Raw genomic sequence first — 22,006 nt, 5'->3', positions numbered from 1 at the left:
TACGATGTATGTGAAAGCTTTGATTATTTTAATATATTGTTTAGTATATTTTTTCATTTCTGTTATATGAATCTTTTAAAAAACATTTGCTCATCTTGATAATCTGTTTTTAATCTCTTTAAATCAGTCTATTTATAGTAAATTCACAAATCTTTTAGGTATTTAAACTGTTTGTATATTGGCATGTATTGCCTATTTCTCAGATTTTTAGTGAAATTATGAAACTGTTTTGTCAGATTGTCGAAACCAGACTCCCTGATGGATGGGATAATTAGGGGAAACTTAAGTAAATAAGTCTAGTGATGTAACGTTAGAAGCATTTCAAACATGTTAAGAAAGTGCCAGACCAATTTCGCAGGAATGTTTCTGAAAGAACTCACCTGTTCCTGTAAAATCAGATTTTACCTTATTTACTTAGCTGGTTTCAACTTGTCCATGTGCGTCAGTAATGGATCAACTCTTCATAGCAGGGAAAAAAGTGCAATTACCATATGATGATGTATGTCTCTAAAGAAAAAAAAAAAAAGAGCTGCAGAGACAAAACCTGCACGATCCAGATCTCAGGTGAATATCAAATATTTTAGATGCCTTAACTCAGTTTTCATTTCGCTAAACATCTTACTGTCAAACACAGTTTTATACAAGAAATTAGAACAGAGGAAAACTAAATGTTTACAGATTGTAATAGAACCCAATAAACCGAAACGGTGTAGGATAGAATGGAAGAGAATAGAAAAGTAACACAATGCATAAAGATTATTAAAGATTACAATAACACCATGGAACAAAAAGGATAAATTAAAAAGTCGGAAGAAGATGCTGCTTTAAGCCAAGGATGATTAAATTCAATAGAAACATTTAGTGCCGAAACATGAACATTTACAAAAACTGTAAAATCAGAAATATATTGACTGGTGATTGTGGAAAACTATAAATATGACAAGATAACAATAGATATGACACTCCAAACTTAATTAGTACATTATAAAAAGATAGTCAAAAGACTTAAATATTTTTATTTTATTTCATTTTCCCCACTTTTTTAGTTTTAATGTTTTAAGATAATTCTCATTTGTGCCGTTCTCTTTTTAGTTGAGTGTGCGCATAGCTGACCGCTAGGTGGCGGTGCGAAAAAGAAAAAACAGGAAGACTGTCTCGGCATGAGCAGTGACGTACTTCCTGCCGGCGGCAAAGCGTGCTGCTAGTTTTTTGAACCCAAACGTTACTGTGACGAAAATATCGAATTTTCTACTTTAGCGTTTGATTAACTATTGAAGAGAAATAAATATGGTGAGTAAACTCTTAGCGCGGCTTTTAAACTTCATGGATATGACGTAGCGTTCTTCCTGTTTGTGTGTTTCCTTTTGTTTAGCGTTAGCATCGTTAGCTTCTCATTCATAACTTCGACCAAAGCGATAAAGCTGTCACAATTAGTCAAACTGTTTAAATAGTCGTGTTTGCCTCTGCCTTCTCTATTTACATGCAATCATTTTATTGAAAAGCAGAATTTCTTTAATAGACTTTAATGACGTTGCACGGAGGTGTATTGGTTCATTTGAAAAAGACGGAGCTACTATAGCTAAATGTTGCACTATCAGGATGTCAAGCCGCCTGTGATTTTCTATTAGGATTTTTTAAAAAGCCTCTTACCACAAGTAGAATAAAAGCTTTATAAAGCATAAAGTTGCTACTCGTGACATCTGGTTTAGAAAATAAGTGTTCCTGTTACTTTCTAAACCATAAAATATGTCACTGTCTTTGTTTTGCCTCTATTTTCACTGGTAGCTTGTGGTAAACTAAAGTTTTCTTTCCTGTTTCTTCATTTCCTGCAGAGTTTACCTCTGAATCCGAAGCCTTTCCTCAACGGCCTGACAGGAAAACCTGTGATGGTGAAGCTGAAGTGGGGGATGGAGTATAAAGGCTACCTGGTATCTGTGGATGGATACATGAACATGCAGGTGGGAACAACTCGGAGCTCTTCCTGACACTAAATATTACTCACAATGTGAGAATCTGAACCTAATGATTCCAAACAATATTTTCAGATGTCAGTATCTTACTTGGATTGTGATGTTTGATCCAAGCAGGATTTACAGAACGTAAATAAGCTTCTGAACTTTATCAGACGTGTTACAGCATAAAGTAAGACCTGCTTGATACTGCAGCTCATTGAACCAACTTTGGTTTTGAATAACAGAAATTTGTCAACATAATTTTTTAAAACTCTGGCTATGAAAGAAAAAATGCATCTTAAATGTTTCAGTATCCTTTAAAATTTCAAGTTGTAAAATTTGATCTTTAACATAATTTTTTACATAGAACAAAATATTTAGGCAGAGTTAGGCACCTGCCTAAATATTTTCTTAATATTTGTTCTTCAAACCTGAGAAAATGCAAACTAAATCTAGAAATGAGAGTAAATATATTTTGCAGATGTTATGTTGTCTCTGAACGTGAAGTATTTGTTGTGGAAACTGTAGTCATACTGATGCAACAGGCAATGAGACGAATCACTGATCTGCTTTAATTTATTAAGATTTTATATGCAACAAATTTGGCTTGAAGAGTTACCTAAGCTTTGTTCTTACTGCTGAGAATTAAACATTATATATATATATATATATATATATGAAGCCCAGATTTTTTTATTTTTAAATCTACTATATATTTTCAAAGTAAAATATTTCCTGCTTAGTTTGTTGTTGAATTGGTAGGAAAATAAATCACAATGAAACATTTTTGTAACATTATTTTTTTAAATGTTATTGGCCAGAGGTTAGTTTCCACTTGGTGACTTGGGTCCTCATTTAATGCTCATCTTCTATAAGCTACACAAAGAATAATAATAATAACAATAATAAAAAGGAAAATAAATCAAGATCAAATTATGAAACATTTAAACCAAAAACAAAATTTACACCTGCTCAATAATTCTTCACTGTATTTTACCCAAAATCCAGCAGGGGGCGCTGCAAAATCACCTACGTTTTGATCCACATTTGAATAAATTTATAATTTAAAAAAATTAAAATAAATTAGTAACTGCTTACCAAAGCTTTTCTTCTTCGTTGTTATGAACTGAACTTGATTTTCATGTGGTTATTTCTGTGAAGAACATCTCTAACATCAATAAAATCTGAAAACAATTATAATTTTGCAGCGATGATAAAAATCAATGAGAGAAATATTGGCAGAGTTGTTTTTGTCTGATCTTAATATCCAAGTAAACTTTCATTTAGTAACTTTCTTGGTAAATTTTTGCCACACAGAGTTTGTTTTACTCTGCGATGCTTTTAAAATGGCCGACGCAGGACAGGAAATGACTGTGTTCAAACAGGAGGAAGAAAACAAAACAAAAACATCCTGATCCACTAAAACCTTTTGACCTTTTTTATGCATGATTTCCACCAGTTGGCGAACACAGAAGAGTACGTTGATGGAGCGTTGGCGGGGCATCTTGGTGAAGTGCTGATCAGGTATGGAAACAGTTTTTTATTGCATTAGCGTCGCGGTTTATTCACATGGATGTGCTCTGAAAATGACGTGTAAAAAATTAACATTTTACTGCCACAATCTGACCCTGAAACACGTTGGAAGAAACAAATTTTAATAAAAAATGTATGCAACTGAAACATTTTGTTGTTGTTTTGAGTTGGATCAGAGTGTTGAGGATTTTTTATGTAGCAATCACAACTTGGATGCTAATATTTGTTAGCCACTTTTAAAAATGGGAAAAATGAGGGAGCATTAAATTCAAGACTGTTTTTGTTGTAGCAGAAAACAGGAATCCTAACCAACATCTGTTAACAATTAAATGTGCTGGACAAAGTGTTTGAACTTTCTTTTTTTATTTTTCCCTCCACAGATGCAACAATGTCTTGTACATCCGAGGTGTGGAAGAGGAGGAGGAAGATGGAGAAATGAGAGAGTGACGATGATGTTTTTGTAGTTGTACCCGGTGGTGGAGTTGACGTGTGTTTGTGTTTTCACCATGTGAAACAAATTTTGATTTTTACTACGATGCCTGTTTGCGTGTTGCGTTGCAGAAACAATAAAACGATTATTGTAACATTTCCTAAAGCGGATTTGTGTCCTTTTTGTTTTTCTCTTTCTCTCTGAATCTTAATGGGTTGGAGCTCCGCCCGCCCATCTCTCTGTGCACTTTGACCTCTTCTCTCTCTGGTAAATATTTGCCTCGTTTCCACCCTAAAGTAGTCTGAGCGTTGCTTTTGAAGAGGGAAAATGTCCAGAAATCACAGGCTGCTGGTGAAAAATGCCAAGCAGGTGGTTTTAATCTGCAACAACGGGGAGAAGTTTCTGACCAGGCATGGGATGAACAACCTGAGTGTGATCGAAAACGCCAGCATTGTTGTCAGCAGGTGAGATTTCACAAAAAGAATTCAAAAATGATTTTTAATTTTATGAAAGTGATGATAAAAGCTGCTGTTTGAGGTAGAAAGTTATTTATTTGTCCAACATGAGGCCAGATTGTAATGTTGCTCTTTTTTTTGGTCCGGTGGCGCCCTCTGCTGGATATTGTTGATAATTACATCAAAGGTCACTGGAATATTTTTTTAAGATTGTGACCAACTGCAACCAAGAGCCAACTTTTGTACATTTCCTAATTACAGTTTTAAAGTTAGACTTTGAGTTTTGTGCAAAAGTTTTACACCAACCCTAATCTCTTCATATTATCAGATCTCCAAAGTGTCTGAAGGTGTTTTCAGTCTGAGTCATGACCTCATTTAGTGGAAGAAATGTGTAAATAAATGAGGGATGACCCAAGATTTTTACACATGACTTCTTCCACCTCAGCTGCAGTCTTTAAAATAGTTAGTTTTTAATTTATGTGAATTATTTCTCCTGGCAGTGATGGTGTGATTAAAGCTGTGGGTCCTGCAGAAACCATCAGTGCTCGGTACTCTGAGTCCTCCTTCGATAATGTGATCGATGCTGCAGGGATGTGTGTTCTTCCTGGTGAGTATCGGCTGCAGTTTGCTGCATCCGTCTAATAAATGAAACTTTCAGACCTTAAACTGGAAAATGTTCAAACTCTAACAGTTAAAAGTGCTTTATTAAAGTTTATGCATGTATTAAGGGTAACTAAAATGCCCCTTCCTGATAACTTATTAACTTATATTTATGTCTTAAATCTATTTGAAGAGGCCATAAATTAAACATCTTTAGACATGAGACTAATGTAAAAATGCCTCCAAGTCAAGTAAAGAAGGTTCAGTTTAAATTAGAAAGCTGAAAAGTGGGAATTTAATTGGAAACTTTTAAGTATTGTATTTAAAACACATCTACCAATTAGAGAGGACAATAACTGTTAACGATTAGCATTAACCCGTTAGTATTTTTATTTTATTCTCAGTACTAAAAACTGTTTTTTTTTCCACATTAAGAGGAAATAACATCTGACATAAAATCTTTTTCCTCTCCGTATCTTTTGGTGTATGATGTATATGGAATATACAGAGAGCATAAACATTGTGAAATTTAACTCAAAAATCAGTTTACTTTGTAAAACACATATCTGGAAAACAAAAATAGAAAAAATTATATTTGGAAACTGAAACTGATTTCATTTATTACAATAAAAAGCACTGAAGTTGTTTTCCTGGTTCTTTTGTTTCAGGGCTTGTTGATGCTCACACTCACCCAGTCTGGGCCGGAGACAGAGTTCATGAGTTTGCAATGAAGGTACAAACATCCTGACCGAGTCTGTTCACTCCCACAGCTTCATTCAGAGCTTCTTGGGAAATCTAGAACTGGATTATTATTATTTCCCAGATCTGGATAAACATGAATAAGGAAATGCAGTGAAATATTTATTATTTTAGTCCCAAATAATACATATTCACCAATCCTTTTGTTTAGTCTCCAGCTTTATGCAGGGTGTCCACACATCCTCAAAAAGTCTTAAACTCATAAAAATAAGGCTTTAAAATAATTAATTTAAAAACATTTTGTTTAATTATCACTCTCATTTTGTGTGACAGGACTATTTAATCTTGTGGGCAGAAATCTTTAGTGTCCTGTGACTTCAGGCTACCGCTAATTAGCGGCTAATGTAGCCTTGCTAGATAGCTTTTTCCCCCCCTTTTCCCTCTATAGTAGCACCGTAGTGAAGCTGCCCCCCACTTGCTTTAACAAACATTTGTGCTATGTTTGTGCAGCATGTTTTTTGTATGTGCTGCTATTATTTTAAAGATATTAATAAATGTTTCCAGAGGTCGTCAGAGGTCAATCGGCCCCACCCCAATCAACTGTTGGTCAAGCAACTGTGCTATAAAGATTTTAGCTTCACAAACAAAGCAGAATTAATTTCTATCAATTTTGTTTGGTTTTGTTGATCTGTGGCGGTGGTGGATTTCTGGTGACCTCTGCAAACTTTTGTTTTTAACTGTAAAAATTCTAACGGCTGAACAAATGTAGCACGGTTCATTGACACCGTGTTTCGTTTGATTCTGTATGTGGACCGGTTGGTTGACCTTTGATGAGGAAACATGTATTAATATCTTTAAAATTATGGCGGCATAAACAATTTTTGTTCTGCTGCACAAACATTTGACTCCAATATTTAATTTGAAGGGGAGGCTTAGGAATCTTTCCGTTGGGATTCCAAACGGTTGAAGCTACTGCTAACTAGCTGCCAATATATAGTTGCTAGCTAGTTAGCTTTCTTTTGCGTCCATCATGGGTAAGAGTAAATTTATCTCCAGTTGGCTACTTCTGTTGCCCCAACCCATGTGATGGTACACATATTAAATAAAAAAAATGGCTTAAAAATAAAAATCGAGCTGGTGAAACTTGTAGAAACCGCTTAAAGATGGTGAACACCTCCGTCCTGCAGCTAGCCGGAGCCACCTACATGGAGGTGCACCGCGCCGGAGGAGGAATCCACTACACGGTGGAGCACACTCGAGCCGCCGCCGCCTCCGACCTGCTGTCCTCCCTGGGGAGCCGGCTGCAGCGGATGCAGCGAGCCGGAACCACCCTGGTGGAGTGCAAGAGCGGATACGGCCTGGAGCTCCAGACGGAGCTGAAGATGCTGGAGGTGATCGAGGAGGCGAGCAGATCGCTTCCCATCAGCATCTCCTCCACCTACTGTGGAGCCCACGCTGTGCCCAAGTAAGAATCCTTAAAATACTAACGCCACTTCTTAAGTATTTAATGTTCTTCTATAAGTTACATTGTGGTCACAATAGCGCTGTCATATTCTGTGATTATCTATATTTCCATAATATTAATGGTCAAATGTTAGTTTTTATTATTTGTTGCTGCTTGCGAAGTTTCCGTTTTGGGCGTAGCATAGTGTTAAAATGCCGCAGCGTCATAATATATGGTGGTCACAGAATGCGGTGTAACACCGGTGTTCTGTCGGTGTAGAATACCGGACGTTTGTTTTGATAGTCTGGTGCTTTGGTGTCAATGTGTCCTTTTTTTTTAAATGACAGTTTTGTTTACAAAGACTTCATAATTAACTTTATTGATTGTTTCTGTTGTTTTGTTTATTTATTTTGGATATTTCAAATGTTTTCCAGTGTTAAAAGTTCATTGATATTTGAGAATGGAATTGAAAATGTTCTCAAAACAACAATATTATCGTCTATTGCAATAACTTCTGGGACCTAATGATAAATTGTCCCAGTTATTATTGTGATAGACAATATTATTTAGAAACAATTTTCAGGTAATATATTGACATCGGCATAATAATGCAAGTTTGCCCTCAACAAACTTTAATTTTGTAAAAAAAAAAATTAACACTCAAACTGTAAGACATTTTAAATATCCAAAATAAAGCAATAAATGCAAGAGAAATAAAAATAATTTTTTTATTTAATGTCTGAAAACAAATTTAACCATATTAATCATTAGAAGGAAATTATTGAGGCCATCTTCATTGCTTATTGTGACAGGTTTGGCTTGTTTCATATAGTTAACAGTTTAAAATTTCGCAATAATCATTTAAAAGTTAAACATTCTGCGACATATTTAATCTGTCAATTTGGGGGAAGAATAATAAATCGATCAAACTCCAGATTAAACAATTTTATGGCTCCACTTGCTAAAACACTATAGAAAACTACAGTGTACATTTATTTTCAACTATGCAGTTAATATGAAATTTATGCACAAAAAGCTTGGAGTTATGCTGAAATGATGGGTTGAATGTAACGCAGGCCGTGTTTCTGTCCCTCAGGGGGAAAACGGTGGCAGAAGCCACAGAGGACGTCCTGCAGGTTCAGCTTCCTCGGCTGAAGGAGCTGATGTCGGCCGGGAGACTGAAGGTCCAGAACATCGACGTTTTCTGTGAGCAGGGAGTTTTTGATCTGGACTCGACGCGCGCCGTCCTGCTGGCTGGGAAAGAAATGGGGCTGAACATCAACTTCCATGGAGACGAGCTGCATCCCATGAACGCTGCAAAGGTCAATTACTTGACCATTTGTAGCAAAGGGTCTGCAGCGTTGGGCTGATTTGTTTATTTTTGAATTGATCGATTAATAATTGGATGGCGAAAGATGCCCAAGAAATTTTCTTTATAAATTTTGAACCAGGTGAAGCTAAAACTTGAGGTCATATTTACTGAGTTTTGTTTTTCTTAATTGCAAAATGTATTTATATGTTTTGTGTCAAGTTTTTCCATTTCTAAATAAGACTGCAGCTAACATTTATTTTAATAATAGATTATTCTGAATAAAAATTTAAACATGCTGCAGATTTGTGTAATCACTTAAGCTTTTTTATGTAATATTAGAAATGCATAAAAAATGGAAATTGGCAAATAAAATAAATATTTTATTGTTTAAAATGCAGGGACAGATCATAACTTTGCCACTTGAGGAGTTCTGAGTGGAATAACGTGTTTTTCTTCTGCCCTGATTCATCAAAAGTTTATTTTTTTAAATGGATTATTCATTAAAACAAGCTGCTGCTGTGTCTCAGATGGGAGCGGACCTCGGAGCGTTGGCCATCAGCCATCTTGAGGAGGTCACGGACGAAGGGATCGTCGCCATGGCGAAATCGAAAACCGCCGCCGTCCTCCTCCCGACCACGGCTTACATCCTGCGGTACTGAGACAGCGACCCGGCGCTCTCTGCTCCTGGGATTTGTAGTTCATGGATGTTTCTGTGCCCTCAGGCTGCCTCAGCCTCGGGCCAGAGACATGCTGGAGGCAGGCGTGATCGTCGCCCTCGGCAGCGACTTCAACCCCAACGCTTACTGCTGCTCCATGGTCAGAACTCGCTGCTAGCTTCCTGTCCGTCTCAACCCGTTCTCCTCATGAAAATGTTTTATTTTCAGCCGGTAGTGATGCATCTAGCCTGCGTCAACATGAGGATGTCCATGACGGAGGCTTTGGCTGCCGCTACCATCAACGCCGCGTACGCGCTCGGCCGCTCCGACACGCACGGATCCCTGGAGGTGAACAAACACGGAGACCTGCTGATCCTGAACGCAACACGGTAAATAAACTCTCCGAAGTTTATCCAGGATGTCAGCGATGCATCTAAAGCCTTATACGTAAATATCAGATCTTAACTGTTCTGGCAGGAATATTTAGTCTCATGTTCTATGTAGTTTTTCTTCTCATGGGACTTTTCTCCCACGCCTACATCATTGGCTTTTGCGACTTGAGGCGGTTGAGTATGGAAGGCCAAAATGGACATAAATTGACATTTTCACTGTATGTCTGGAAAAAAACGTCAAGCCAAAAAAAATGCTGGTTTTTGACACTGAAATTGTAAAATATCCTGCTGATATGTTTAATTGTGTAATTGCTCTGTTAAACAATAAAATGTAAGACCTGTGTTTAACATATTTAAGGCCAATTTATATGTTTTCTAAAAAAAATAATGACTGTTTAAGATCTCAATGTATGGCGCCAACGTTCTCAACTTAAATCAGCATCAAGATGGAATAGAATTTAGATGCTTCAAACAGCAAAACTGGCCGACATTGAGTTTAATGTCAACCGTATTGTAAATTTAGTGGGTAAATGATGGGAATCCTACCAATTTAAATAATCTCCATTTTTTAAATGAATGGAGCTACAACTTGGTGATTTTTAAAACTACACTGGAAAAACAAATGGTTTCAATCATTTACCCCTAATTGGAGCTGATTTTAGGGTTTTCATCCTGGACTCATTTAAAGTCAACAAATTCAAACGTCGGTCTTTAGTTTTAAGACTTTCTCTGCTGTTTGAAGGTGGGAGCACCTGATTTACCAACTGGGCGGACATCAGGAGCTCATCCGCTACGTCGTCGTCAGAGGAAACATCGTGTACGATAACGACAAAACCCTTGACCTCTGACCCCGAAGGAACTCCCAGCAGAGGTACGTCTAAAAATAAAACCACAGCTTTCAGAAAAAAACTGCTGGTTTTATCTCTGCCACCAAATTGAGTGCATATATCTGTGAATGAACAATAGTCAGTGATGTGTATTTAAATCTCAATCAGCTGCAGAAAAGCCCAAACGAATTGGTTGGATTTATACAAAAAGACAACACTTGGAATTTGTAGCCCAAGAATATTCTTGCTTACTTTGTGCATTTTAGGTAATTTAATTTTTTACCAACTTTTTCAGTTTGAAAGTTCCACAGTCTCACTTCTAAAATGTAAGAATAGTGATAGAAAAAACCGTTTTGCTGCTTTATGTAAGCATATTTGTACATTTGGCACAAAATTAAAGTTAAATCCTACCATTGTGTTTTGATTGGCTGAAAAAGCTGGAGATTTAAAGGCACACTGACTGCATAGTTTGGTCACAGATAGGATTAGGATCACTGGGAAAATAAAGCAGTTCTGACTTCTCAGAATTCTGATTTCTAGATTTTACCTAGAGATATTCTATAGATTATATATACATCGAGACATAATTTTCTAGATTTTACCTAGAGATATCTATTTTGTCTCATTTTCTAGATTTTTTCTCGAGATGTTCTCTAGATTATATATATACATCATTTTCTAGATTTTACCTAGAGATATCTAGATATTTTCTAGATTTCTATCTCGATGTTTTCTAGATTATATATTTTTCTAGATTATCTAGATCTCTTTTCTAGATTTTTATCTCGAGATGTTTTCTAGATTATATATACATCATTTTCTAGATTTTACCTAGAGATATCTAGATATTTTCTAGATTATCTAGATCTCTTTTCTAGATTATATATTTTTCTAGATTATCTAGATCTCTTTTCTAGATTTTTATCTCGAGATGTTTTCTAGATTTTACCTAGAGATATCTAGATATTTTCTAGATTATCTAGATCTCTTTTCTAGATTCTCATTATCTACTTTAATCTCAGAATTCTGAGAAAATCAGCAGAAATAAAGAAAAACCTCAGATTGGTGATTATTAGCCTTTATTGAACATTTTAGTTAATAATCACTTTCCACAGGCAGGGATTTAAACCTGATCTACCATCCATACATTTTCAGTCGAGGCTTATTAAAAGGAATAAAAAACTATTTTAGATGATGTTAAAACAGAATATTTGAGTGCATAGATTAAGTAAAAGTAACAGTGGCAAACATGTTAACTGGCTTTCTAAACTATGAAGGTTTGAGTACCAGAGCTGATCTGGAACCAGTTAAGCTTCGTATTTCTTCCCGGCTCGGTGGATCTGTTGGTAAAGCGTCATGGAGAACGCCATGCCCAGCAGCTGGAAGAAAGAGATGATGTTCAATCATTACATGCAACAACAATAGAGAAGATTTATATCAATTGGTTCTGGTTATATTCTGTTCTAGTAAATTGATAAATTTGACATGAAGTTTCATAATTAAGTTAATGTTCTCACCTGTATGATCAACACACACATGGCTATGGTTCCCAGCAGGTGTTTGTTAGCATCCACCCACTGCTCCGCCTTATCATAGCAGCCCTGAATACAGAAAACCTTTGAGTTAATCAATGACACTTTCATGAAAATTTAATTCTTGTTCTGTTTTTCCTTCCAGGTGAATTGGGACTGGATCTACATCCATGTGGGAAGTGCATGTTGTTCTTCTGGAATGTGATTTAAATGGCTCAGTTAAACAAAATAAATTAATATGAGTGAAAACTTTCAGTTAATGCAAAAATATCACTCAGAGTACTACATTTGTACACGGTACTCTAAAAAACCTAAACTGAGCTGAGATGCTAAAAACCCTCATGTTGACCAACAGTGACGAACTGCAATGTGAAAAAAAATGTTACGTTTGGGGTGCAGGAAGTCAGAACTTTATTCTTGTGATTTCTTTTCATCAAAATGTTACTGATAAAGCATCGTCAATAAATACCTTCATGTATAAATAATTGTTTACTTCTCTTAGTGTGATTTATTTTGCTTTCCAATGTACCAGATCATGAAAAAGAAGAAAACCTGATCATAAAAACTGTAGTTAGTTAATCTCACTTCTATCCAGAAGGCGTTCGATGCGTTGCGGCCACAGTTCAGGTGACTCTGCTGGCAGCAGCTGTCTGGAACGACCTTCTCCTGCATGACCCTGGACCAGTCGTCTGCGTTCGTCACGCCACAGCACTTCCACTACAGAGGAGGAAACCAGTTCAGGAAAAAGAAACCACAGAGATAAAAACAAACCTCCTCACTTGGGTGGTCTACCTCTCTCTGTATGGTGTTCCACGCATCCCTCAGGCCGGCATTGTTCTCTGTGTTGTACAGAACCAGCCCCTCCTTTAGGTCCTGTCTGGCGTTTTCCCTCACCTGGGAAGAGAAACGGTGTGAGGATTATGGGTAATGCACACAAACAAAGCACAGAGGGCAGGAGTCACGTTTTACCTCTTCTATGTAGACAAAGAAGAGGGTGAGGAGGATCAGTTCAGCCAAAAGGATGATCAACAGAACGATGAAGAACTGTTAGAAAGAGGGAAGAGTGTTTACTTCCTGAAGATTAACAGCCAAAAGTTGTACTGAAAAGAAAATATATTAAAAAACACAGGTGAGTGTAGTGTCCAAAATGAGAAAATGACACATGCTAAACTATGATGTCAAAAATTGGATGAAAAGAGAAACTCTAAACTGTCAAAAAACAACCAAAATTATACAAACTAAACTATTGATGTCAAAAAAAAGAGAAAGTGACACAAACTAAACTTTCAAAAATGAGAAATTATAAACCATGATGTCAAAAAACAACCAGTTACACAAACGAAACGATGATGTCAAGCATGACATTAAACGATAAATTCTAAAGTATGATGTGAAAAAACAAACAGTTACACATTTTAAAATGTCAAAAAAACAACATAGTGACACAAACTAAACTGTCAAAAATGAGAAATTCTAAACTATGATGTCAAAAAAACAACATAGTGACACAAACTAAACTGTCAAAAATGAGAAATTCTAAACTATGATGTCAAAAAAACAACATAGTGACACAAACTAAACTATGATGTCAAAAAACAACCAGTTACAAAAGCTAAATAAACTATGATGTCAAAACGATCAAAGTTACACATTTTAAATCATGATATAAAAAAACAACAAAGTGACACAAACTAAACTATGTCAAAAATGATATAAAATGAGAAATGCTAAACTATGATGTCTAAAAACAACAGTGACACATTCTCAACTATGATGTCAAACATGACATCAAAAATGAGAAATTCTAAACTATGAAGTCAAAAAGCGATCAAAGTTACACATTCTAAAGTATGATGCAACAAAAACAACAAAGTGACACAAACTAAACTATGATGTCAAAAATGAGAAATTCTAAACTATGATGTCAAAAAGGAACAAAGTGACACAAACTAAACTATGATGTCAAAAAACAACATAGTGACACAAACTAAACTATGTCAAAAATGAGAAATTCTAAACTATGATGTCAAAAAATAACCAAAGTCACAAATTCTAAACTATGATGTCAAAAAACAACCAGTGACAAAAGCTAAATAAACTATGATGTCAAAACGATCAAAGTTACACATTCTAAATTATGATATAAAAAACAACAAAGTGACACAAACTAAACTATGATGTCAAAAAAGAACCAGTTTCACATTCTCAACTATGATGTCAAACATGACATAAAATGAGAAATTCTAAACTATGATGTCAAATACAACCAAAGTCACACATTGTAAAGTATGATGTCAATAAACAACCAGTGACAAAAGCTAAATAAACTATGATGTCAAACATGACATAAAATGAGAAATTCTAAACTATGATGTCAAAAAACAACAGTGACAAACTAAACTATGATGTCAAAAATGAGAAATTCTAAACTATGATGTCAAAAACCAACAAAGTGACACAAACTAAACTGTCAAAAATGAGAAATGCTAAACTATGATGTCAAAAATGAGAAATGCTAAACTATGATGTCAAAAAACAACAGTGACAAACTAAACTATGGTGTCAAACAACGAGAAATTCTAAACAATGATGTAAAAAACAACCAGTGACACATTCTCAACTATGATGTCAAACATGACATAAAATGATAAATTCTAAACTATGATGTCAAAAAACAACAAAGTGAAAAACTATGACATCAAAAATGAGAAATTCTAAACTATGAAGTCAAAAAGCGATCAAAGTCACACATTCTAAAGTATGATGTCAAAACGATCAAAGTTACACATTCTAAATTATGATATAAAAAAAACAACAAAGTGACACAAACTAAACTATGATGTCAAAAAACAACAGTGACACAAACTAAACTATGATGTCAAAAATGACAAATTCTAAAGCATGATGTCAAAAAAACGATCAAAGTTGCACATTCTAAATTATGATATCAAAAAAAAAACAATGTGACACAAATTTAATTATGATGTCAAAAAACAACCAGTTACACATTCTACAGTATGATGTCAAAAAAATACCAGTGACAAAAGCAAAACTACGATGTCAAAAAAACAACCAAAGTGACAAACTAAACTACGATGTCGAAAAAAAAAAATACATAGTGACACATTCTCAACTATGATGTCAAAAAACAACCAAAGTTACACATTCTCAACTATGATGTCAAACATGACATAAAATGAGAAATTCTAAACTATGATGTCAAAAAACAACAAAGTGACACAAACTAAACTATGATGTTAAAAAAAACAACCAGTTACACAAACGAAACTATGTCAAAAATGAGAAATGCTAAACTATGATGTCAAAAAATAACCAGTTACAAAAGCTAAATAAACTATGATGTCAAAACGATCAAAGTTACACATTCTAAATTATGATGTCAAAAAACAACCAGTGACAAAAGCTAAATAAACTATGATGTCAAAACGATCAAAGTTAAACATTCTAAATTATGATATAAAAAACAACAAAGTGACAAACTAAACTATGATGTCAAAAATGACATAAAATGAGAAATTCTAAACTATGATGTCAAAAAACAACAGTGACAAACTAAACTATGGTGTCAAACAATGAGAAATTCTAAACTATGATGTCAAAAAACAACCAGTGACACATTCTCAACTATGATGTCAAACATGACATAAAATGATAAATTCTAAACTATGATGTCAAAAAACAACAAAGTGAAAAACTATGACATCAAAAATGAGAAATTCTAAACTATGAAGTCAAAAAGCGATCAAAGTTACACATTCTAAAGTATGATGCAACAAAAACAACAAAGTGACACAAACTAAACTATGATGTCAAAAATGAGAAATTCTAAACTATGATGTCAAAAAGGAACAAAGTGACACAAACTAAACTATGATGTCAAAAATGAGAAATTCTAAACTATGATGTCAAAAAGGAACATAGTGACACAAACTAAACTATGAGGTTAAATATAAATAATTCTAAACTATGATGTTAAAAAAAACAACCAGTTACACAAACGAAACTATGTCAAAAATGATATAAAATGAGAAATTCTAAACTATGATGTCAAAAAACAACAAGTGACACAAACTAAACTATGATGTCAAACATGACATAAAATGAGAAATTCTAAACTATGATGTCAAAAAACAACCAGTGACAAAAGCTAAATAAACTATGATGTCAAAACGATCAAAGTTACACATTCTAAATTATGATATAAAAAAACAACAAAGTGACACAAACTAAACTATGATGTCAAAAAACAACATAGTGACACAAACTAAACTATGATGTCAAAAAACAACCAGTTACAGAAACTAAACTGTGATGTCAAAAATGAGATAAAATGAGAATTTCTAACCTAAGATGTCAAAAAACAACAAAGTGACACAAACTAAACTATGATGTCAAAAAGGAACAAAGTGACAAACTGAACTATGATGTTAAAAAAAACAACCAGTTACACAAACTAAACTATGTCAAAAATGATATAAAATGAGAAATTCTCAACTATGATATCAAAAAACAACCTAAGTCACACATTCTAAAGTATGATGTCAAAACGATCAAAGTTACACATTCTAAATTATGATATAAAAAAAACAACAAAGTGACACAAACTAAACTATGATGTCAAAAAACAACAGTGACACAAACTAAACTATGATGTCAAAAATGACAAATTCTAAAGCATGATGTCAAAAAAACGATCAAAGTTGCACATTCTAAATTATGATATCAAAAAAAAACAATGTGACACAAATTTAATTATGATGTCAAAAAACAACCAGTTACACATTCTACAGTATGATGTCAAAAAAATACCAGTGACAAAAGCAAAACTACGATGTCAAAAAAACAACAAAGTGACAAACTAAACTACGATGTCGAAAAAAAATACATAGTGACACATTCTCAACTATGATGTCAAAAAACAACCAAAGTTACACATTCTCAACTATGATGTCAAACATGACATAAAATGAGAAATTCTAAACTATGATGTCAAAAAACAACCAGTGACACAAACTAAACTATGATGTCAAACATGTCAAAAATGAGAAATTCTAAACTATGATGTCAAAAAACAACCAGTTACAAAAGCTAAATAAACTATGATGTCAAAACGATCAAAGTTACACATTCTAAATTATGATGTCAAAAAACAACCAGTGACAAAAGCTAAATAAACTATGATGTCAAAACGATCAAAGTTAAACATTCTAAATTATGATATAAAAAACAACAAAGTGACAAACTAAACTATGATGTCAAAAATGACATAAAATGAGAAATTCTAAACTATGATGTCAAAAAACAACAGTGACAAACTAAACTATGGTGTCAAAAATGAGAAATTCTAAACTATGATGTCAAAAAACAACCAGTGACACATTCTCAACTATGATGTCAAACATGACATAAAATGAGAAATTCTAAACTATGATGTCAAAAAACAACAAAGTGAAAAACTATGACATCAAAAATGAGAAATTCTAAACTATGAAGTCAAAAAGCGATCAAAGTTACACATTCTAAAGTATGATGCAACAAAAACAACAAAGTGACACAAACTAAACTATGATGTCAAAAATGAGAAATTCTAAACTATGATGTCAAAAAGGAACAAAGTGACACAAACTAAACTATGATGTCAAAAATGAGAAATTCTAAACTATGATGTCAAAAAGGAACAAAGTGACACAAACTAAACTATGAGGTTAAATATAAATAATTCTAAACTATGATGTTAAAAAAAACAACCAGTTACACAAACGAAACTATGTCAAAAATGATATAAAATGAGAAATGCTAAACTATGATGTCAAAAAAACAAGTGACACAAACTAAACTATGATGTCAAAAAATAACCAAAGTCACACATTCTAAAGTATGATGTCAAAAAACAACCAGTGACAAAAGCTAAATAAACTATGATGTCAAAACGATCAAAGTTACACATTCTAAATTATGATATAAAAAAACAACAAAGTGACACAAACTAAACTATGATGTCAAAAAACAACATAGTGACACAAACTAAACTATGATGTCAAAAAACAACCAGTTACAGAAACTAAACTGTGATGTCAAAAATGAGATAAAATGAGAATTTCTAACCTAAGATGTCAAAAAACAACAAAGTGACACAAACTAAACTATGATGTCAAAAAGGAACAAAGTGACACAAACTAAACTATGATGTCAAAAATGATATAAAATGAGAAATTCTCAACTATGATATAAAAAAACAACCTAAGTCACACATTCTAAAGTATGATGTCAAAACGATCAAAGTTACACATTCTAAATTATGATATAAAAAAAACAACAAAGTGACACAAACTAAACTATGATGTCAAAAAACAACAGTGACACAAACTAAACTATGATGTCAAAAATGACAAATTCTAAAGCATGATGTCAAAAAAACGATCAAAGTTGCACATTCTAAATTATGATATAAAAAAAAAACAATGTGACACAAATTTAATTATGATGTCAAAAAACAACCAGTTACACATTCTACAGTATGATGTCAAAAAAATACCAGTGACAAAAGCAAAACTACGATGTCAAAAAAACAACCAAAGTTACAAACTAAACTATGATGTCAAAAAACTATCAAAGTTACACATTCTAAACTATGATGTTGAACAAACAATGAGACACAAACTAAACTATGATGTCAAAAATGACATAAAATGAGAAATTCTACAGTATGATGTCAAAAAACAACCAAAGTTACATATGCTAAACTATGATTTCCAAAAACAACCAAAGTTACATATGCTAAACTATGATGTGGAAAAACCTCATGAGATAAAATGAGAAATTCTTACTATGTGTCATTTCAAAAATAATGACACATAGTAAACCAGGGGTGGGCAACTCCAGGCCTCGAGGGCCGGTCTCCTGCAACTTTTAGATGTGTCTCAACTTCAACACACCTGAGTCAAATAATGAGGTCGTTAGCCGGACTCTGGAGAACCTGCCTGCACTTAGGAGGTGATTCAGCTGTTGGATTCAAGTGTGTTGGAGCAGGGAGACATGCAAGAGATGCAGGACACCGGCCCTCAAGGACCAGGATTGCCCACCCCTGTACTAAACTATGTCAAAAAATGACATAGTAGAGTACAGAATAAAATCTCACATTGATCACTAGAATAAAAATAAAATAATAAAAACAGTTGGATGCTGCGCTACTCACACTCAGCAGCAGACACTTGTTCTCCTTGATGGCCCCCAGGCAGCCCAGGAAACCTGTCACCATGACAACGGTGCCCAGTGTGATGATGAGGTTGGAGGCAGAGAGCGCGGGGAAGGAAGGAGACAGGGTGGCGAAGCTGCCCTGGGAAACCGAAAGCCAAACTCCGACTCCCAACAACCCGCATCCGCCCAGCTGGAAAGAACAAAAAAAAACAGAAAATAAAATCCTAATCATAAAATTATTTGATTGCTTTGATCGCATCACTGTTAACAGTTGTAAGAACTTACCCAGAAGAAGAGGTTGAAGAGGAAGAGCATGTATTTCACACAACAAATGCAACCCCGAGCCATGACTAAAGACAAAGGGATCTGCTCAAATTAAACAGAGAACAAAAAAACAAACAGAAATGCTACAATTTATCATTCAAGTCTAATTTTAATCCTTCAAAGTTCCAGAACTGCTGGAAAAACTTCTCATGTTTGATGATTCACGTTTTCTTTTAAACTGAAGACCACACAATAAGTTCACATAGCACTTTGATTCACTTTATTTTGGCACCAAAACCACATTAAAGGAAAGAAGCTATAAACTCACCACTTTAAGAAGGAAGACAACTCTGCAGCTTGAAGGTTTCTGTAAAACACAAATATACCGTTATAGTCTGGAAATTATATGACAGACGGAAAATAAGAGGAAAAACATCTGGATATAAATGATTTTGTGACACAAATATTGTTGAGAAGTTAAGAAAAAGCAAATTGTCTGAAAATTTGACTCAAAATGTCTCAATTGATTTAGTTTAACACAGTTTCATGGTTTTTTTTCATCAACTATTACAAATCTATATTTGTCGTCACACCAACATTTACTCACTTTGGTGAATTCAATTTATGTCACACCAGAAAATTCGTATTTTCTCTTGATCAAAAAAATACTTTTTGTGGTTTAGATCAGTGATTCTTAACCTTTTTTGAGTTACCGAACCCCCCAGTTTCATATGAACATTCACTTATTCTCGGTGGAACCCAGGTTAAGAACCACTGGTTAGATAATCATTTTATATTACAAATTAAGAAAGCAAAATATGCATTTTTTATTGTCCTTTCCATTGTGGTACTACAACAAATACCACAAACTATTGTGACATTTTAAGATTATATCGTCCAGCTCCAATATTTATATTTCATAGAGTTAATTTGTTCTTTATAATTTTAGCAAACATTACTAATTGTTATTGTAAAAAACACGCTTGAATCTAAATTGAAAAAAGTGTCAAAAAACAGAATCAAAAAAAAGAAAATCCAATTTAAAGTTTTTCCCCCTGACTTTTGTATTATCAAAGGAAAAAAAAAATTACGTTATCAGAAAACTTTCGAAACTCGCAAAAACCTAACAATTTTATCCATAGAAAAACACACGTTTTTATAAAATAAAATGTCTTAAAAAAGAGAGAAAATGTTTCTAATAGTTTTAGTTAAGATTTTTGGACTTTAATAAAGTAAATTATTCGAAACATCAACTGTCCATTTCTTATTTTGTGCTAAAATATATCGACTGGTTAAACAGTCGACATATTTTAGGGATTCTACGCGTTGACGTAAACGATACGTCACGGCGTCCCCCTCAGATTTCGCCGTTCTCAAAAGTTTGGGGAATAAAAAGTGGACGAAAACGTAAAAGTGCAATTTTAAAACACTTCATGTTTATAGTCAGATATAGATACATGTAATTCTTTGTGATAAGCAAATGAACCGCTTCTCTTCGCCTCGTGCCGTGTTTGCTGTCCATGTTCATGCAGCCAAAAAAAAAGTGACGAAGAGGAAAAACAGGGATAAAATCTCACCGTTAGCTACGAACTGGCGTCCATCTTCTCACAAAAAGTCTGGCGTCTCTTACCGCAGAAACCCTCACATTCTGCTTCCGCGAACAGCTGGAGTCTGTTTTAAAACACAAATCCAGTAGCTGGAAACCGCGACAGAGGCTTTGGAAATCCGTCGACGGCTGGAAGTGAAGAGATGTTTCCCCTGCGGATGGAGGGCGGAGCTGGACAGGAGGCCAGGAACGGGTTCGCTCCTCATTGACCAGCCGGCGCACTACCCGGCTACCACCGCGCTATTCCAACGGGTGGAGCTTCTCTCTTAAATCAGGGACACGCTGTCGGTTTAAATAAGGGAAATTATCACAACACAATATGACTTTAAATTAAAATTCTTCTGGTCCAGATGCTAATAAAATATGTCTAACATTAATCAACGAGTAAAAATGTTCATATTTCAAAAATCTTAGTTTTGTTGTGTGTTTTTTTTTACAATCCAGAACTTGTATATTACATTCAGCAAATTTGGTTTTACTTTCTGGAGATTACAGGCTACTCAACAAGATTAATCATTTAGACTTTTTTTTACTTGGTCCTCTGCAATTGTCAAAGTACAACATATGTAATGTTTAAAAGTGCAAACATTGAGTCTATAAGTTTTCTAGACTTGAGGATCTTCTCTGAAATTAGCTTGTATAAAACGAGGCTTTTTCCAAAACTTATTATACTTTAATACTATAATTTTTCTGGAACAAGATTCAAATTCATTAGAGCTCTAATAGTTTTTACAAACATCTATGATACTGGACGTGACCTGGAAAACAAAACAATACCAAACTAAAACAATGATCATTTATCTTTTTCAGGGATGAAATGTGTCCCAATTTATGAGTGCGTACCAAACGAATTTGAAAAGAAGATTCTTTGGTTATTCATCTGCAATCATTTTGTCTTATTTTAAACATTGGAAGAGAGAAAACAAGGCTTTTAAAGTCCCAGTGTAGTCAACTCCAGCATTATTACTAAACACACACAAAAAGCAGGTTTTTGCTCTGGTTAAAGCGGCAGTGAATTTAATAAATATTTTCTAAACACATTTCAAAAACTAATCTGAGATGTTACTGAAAAGAGAACAACCAAAA

The 22,006-nt window shown here is 34.2% G+C and overlaps 3 protein-coding genes across 3 annotated transcripts; 2 read left to right on the top strand and 1 right to left on the bottom strand.

The window, feature by feature from the left end:
* Positions 1-1,135: 1,135 nt before the first annotated feature.
* On the top strand, positions 1,136-4,080 carry snrpf (small nuclear ribonucleoprotein polypeptide F). The gene is made up of 4 exons (XM_008400475.3): positions 1,136-1,290; positions 1,833-1,958; positions 3,412-3,476; positions 3,866-4,080. The coding sequence occupies exons 1-4, from the start codon at positions 1,288-1,290 to the stop codon at positions 3,930-3,932; spliced, it is 261 nt and encodes an 86-aa protein (XP_008398697.1). The 5' UTR covers positions 1,136-1,287; the 3' UTR covers positions 3,933-4,080.
* Positions 4,081-4,210: 130 nt separating this feature from the next.
* amdhd1 (amidohydrolase domain containing 1) lies at positions 4,211-12,317 on the top strand. The gene is made up of 10 exons (XM_008400472.3): positions 4,211-4,379; positions 4,871-4,977; positions 5,639-5,703; positions 6,857-7,134; positions 8,210-8,435; positions 8,953-9,077; positions 9,148-9,241; positions 9,310-9,470; positions 10,216-10,344; positions 11,978-12,317. Exons 1-9 carry the CDS (start codon positions 4,243-4,245, stop codon positions 10,319-10,321), a joined length of 1,299 nt encoding a protein of 432 aa, XP_008398694.1. The 5' UTR covers positions 4,211-4,242; the 3' UTR covers positions 10,322-10,344; positions 11,978-12,317.
* Positions 11,363-21,142, bottom strand: LOC103459147 (tetraspanin-9-like). Its single transcript, XM_008400473.3, has 9 exons — positions 20,892-21,142; positions 19,643-19,681; positions 19,336-19,416; positions 19,049-19,240; positions 12,802-12,876; positions 12,625-12,726; positions 12,418-12,549; positions 11,818-11,901; positions 11,363-11,679 (listed from the first exon to the last, which is right to left on the bottom strand). The coding sequence occupies exons 3-9, from the start codon at positions 19,396-19,398 to the stop codon at positions 11,608-11,610; spliced, it is 720 nt and encodes a 239-aa protein (XP_008398695.1). The 5' UTR covers positions 19,399-19,416; positions 19,643-19,681; positions 20,892-21,142; the 3' UTR covers positions 11,363-11,607.
* Positions 21,143-22,006: the final 864 nt, after the last annotated feature.

The sequence above is a fragment of the Poecilia reticulata genome, chromosome 23 (genome assembly GCF_904066995.2).
Source record: "Poecilia reticulata chromosome 23, P_reticulata-male-v2, whole genome shotgun sequence".
In the NCBI taxonomy this organism is placed as follows: Eukaryota; Metazoa; Chordata; class Actinopteri; order Cyprinodontiformes; family Poeciliidae; genus Poecilia; species Poecilia reticulata.
Note: the sequence above shows the minus strand (reverse complement) of the source record. Positions and strands in the feature narration are given on the sequence as shown.

What these genes read in the sequence shown, in the direction of transcription:
- LOC103459147 (XM_008400473.3), bottom strand. Translation starts at nt 19,398, where the DNA reads ATGGCTCGGGGTTGCATTTGTTGTGTGAAATACATGCTCTTCCTCTTC. An exon ending in ACAAGTGTCTGCTGCTGAGT is followed by an intron (nt 12,877 to 19,048) that starts GTGAGTAGCGCA and finishes TCTTTCTAACAG; the next exon opens with TTCTTCATCGTTCTGTTGAT. An exon ending in CGAACGCCTTCTGGATAGAA is followed by an intron (nt 11,902 to 12,417) that starts GTGAGATTAACT and finishes TTCTGTATTCAG; the next exon opens with GGCTGCTATGATAAGGCGGA.
- snrpf (XM_008400475.3), top strand. An exon ending in ATGGATACATGAACATGCAG is followed by an intron (nt 1,959 to 3,411) that starts GTGGGAACAACT and finishes GATTTCCACCAG; the next exon opens with TTGGCGAACACAGAAGAGTA. An exon ending in CTTGGTGAAGTGCTGATCAG is followed by an intron (nt 3,477 to 3,865) that starts GTATGGAAACAG and finishes TTCCCTCCACAG; the next exon opens with ATGCAACAATGTCTTGTACA.
- amdhd1 (XM_008400472.3), top strand. Translation starts at nt 4,243, where the DNA reads ATGTCCAGAAATCACAGGCTGCTGGTGAAAAATGCCAAGCAGGTGGTT. An exon ending in GCCAGCATTGTTGTCAGCAG is followed by an intron (nt 4,380 to 4,870) that starts GTGAGATTTCAC and finishes TTCTCCTGGCAG; the next exon opens with TGATGGTGTGATTAAAGCTG. An exon ending in ACCACGGCTTACATCCTGCG is followed by an intron (nt 9,078 to 9,147) that starts GTACTGAGACAG and finishes CTGTGCCCTCAG; the next exon opens with GCTGCCTCAGCCTCGGGCCA.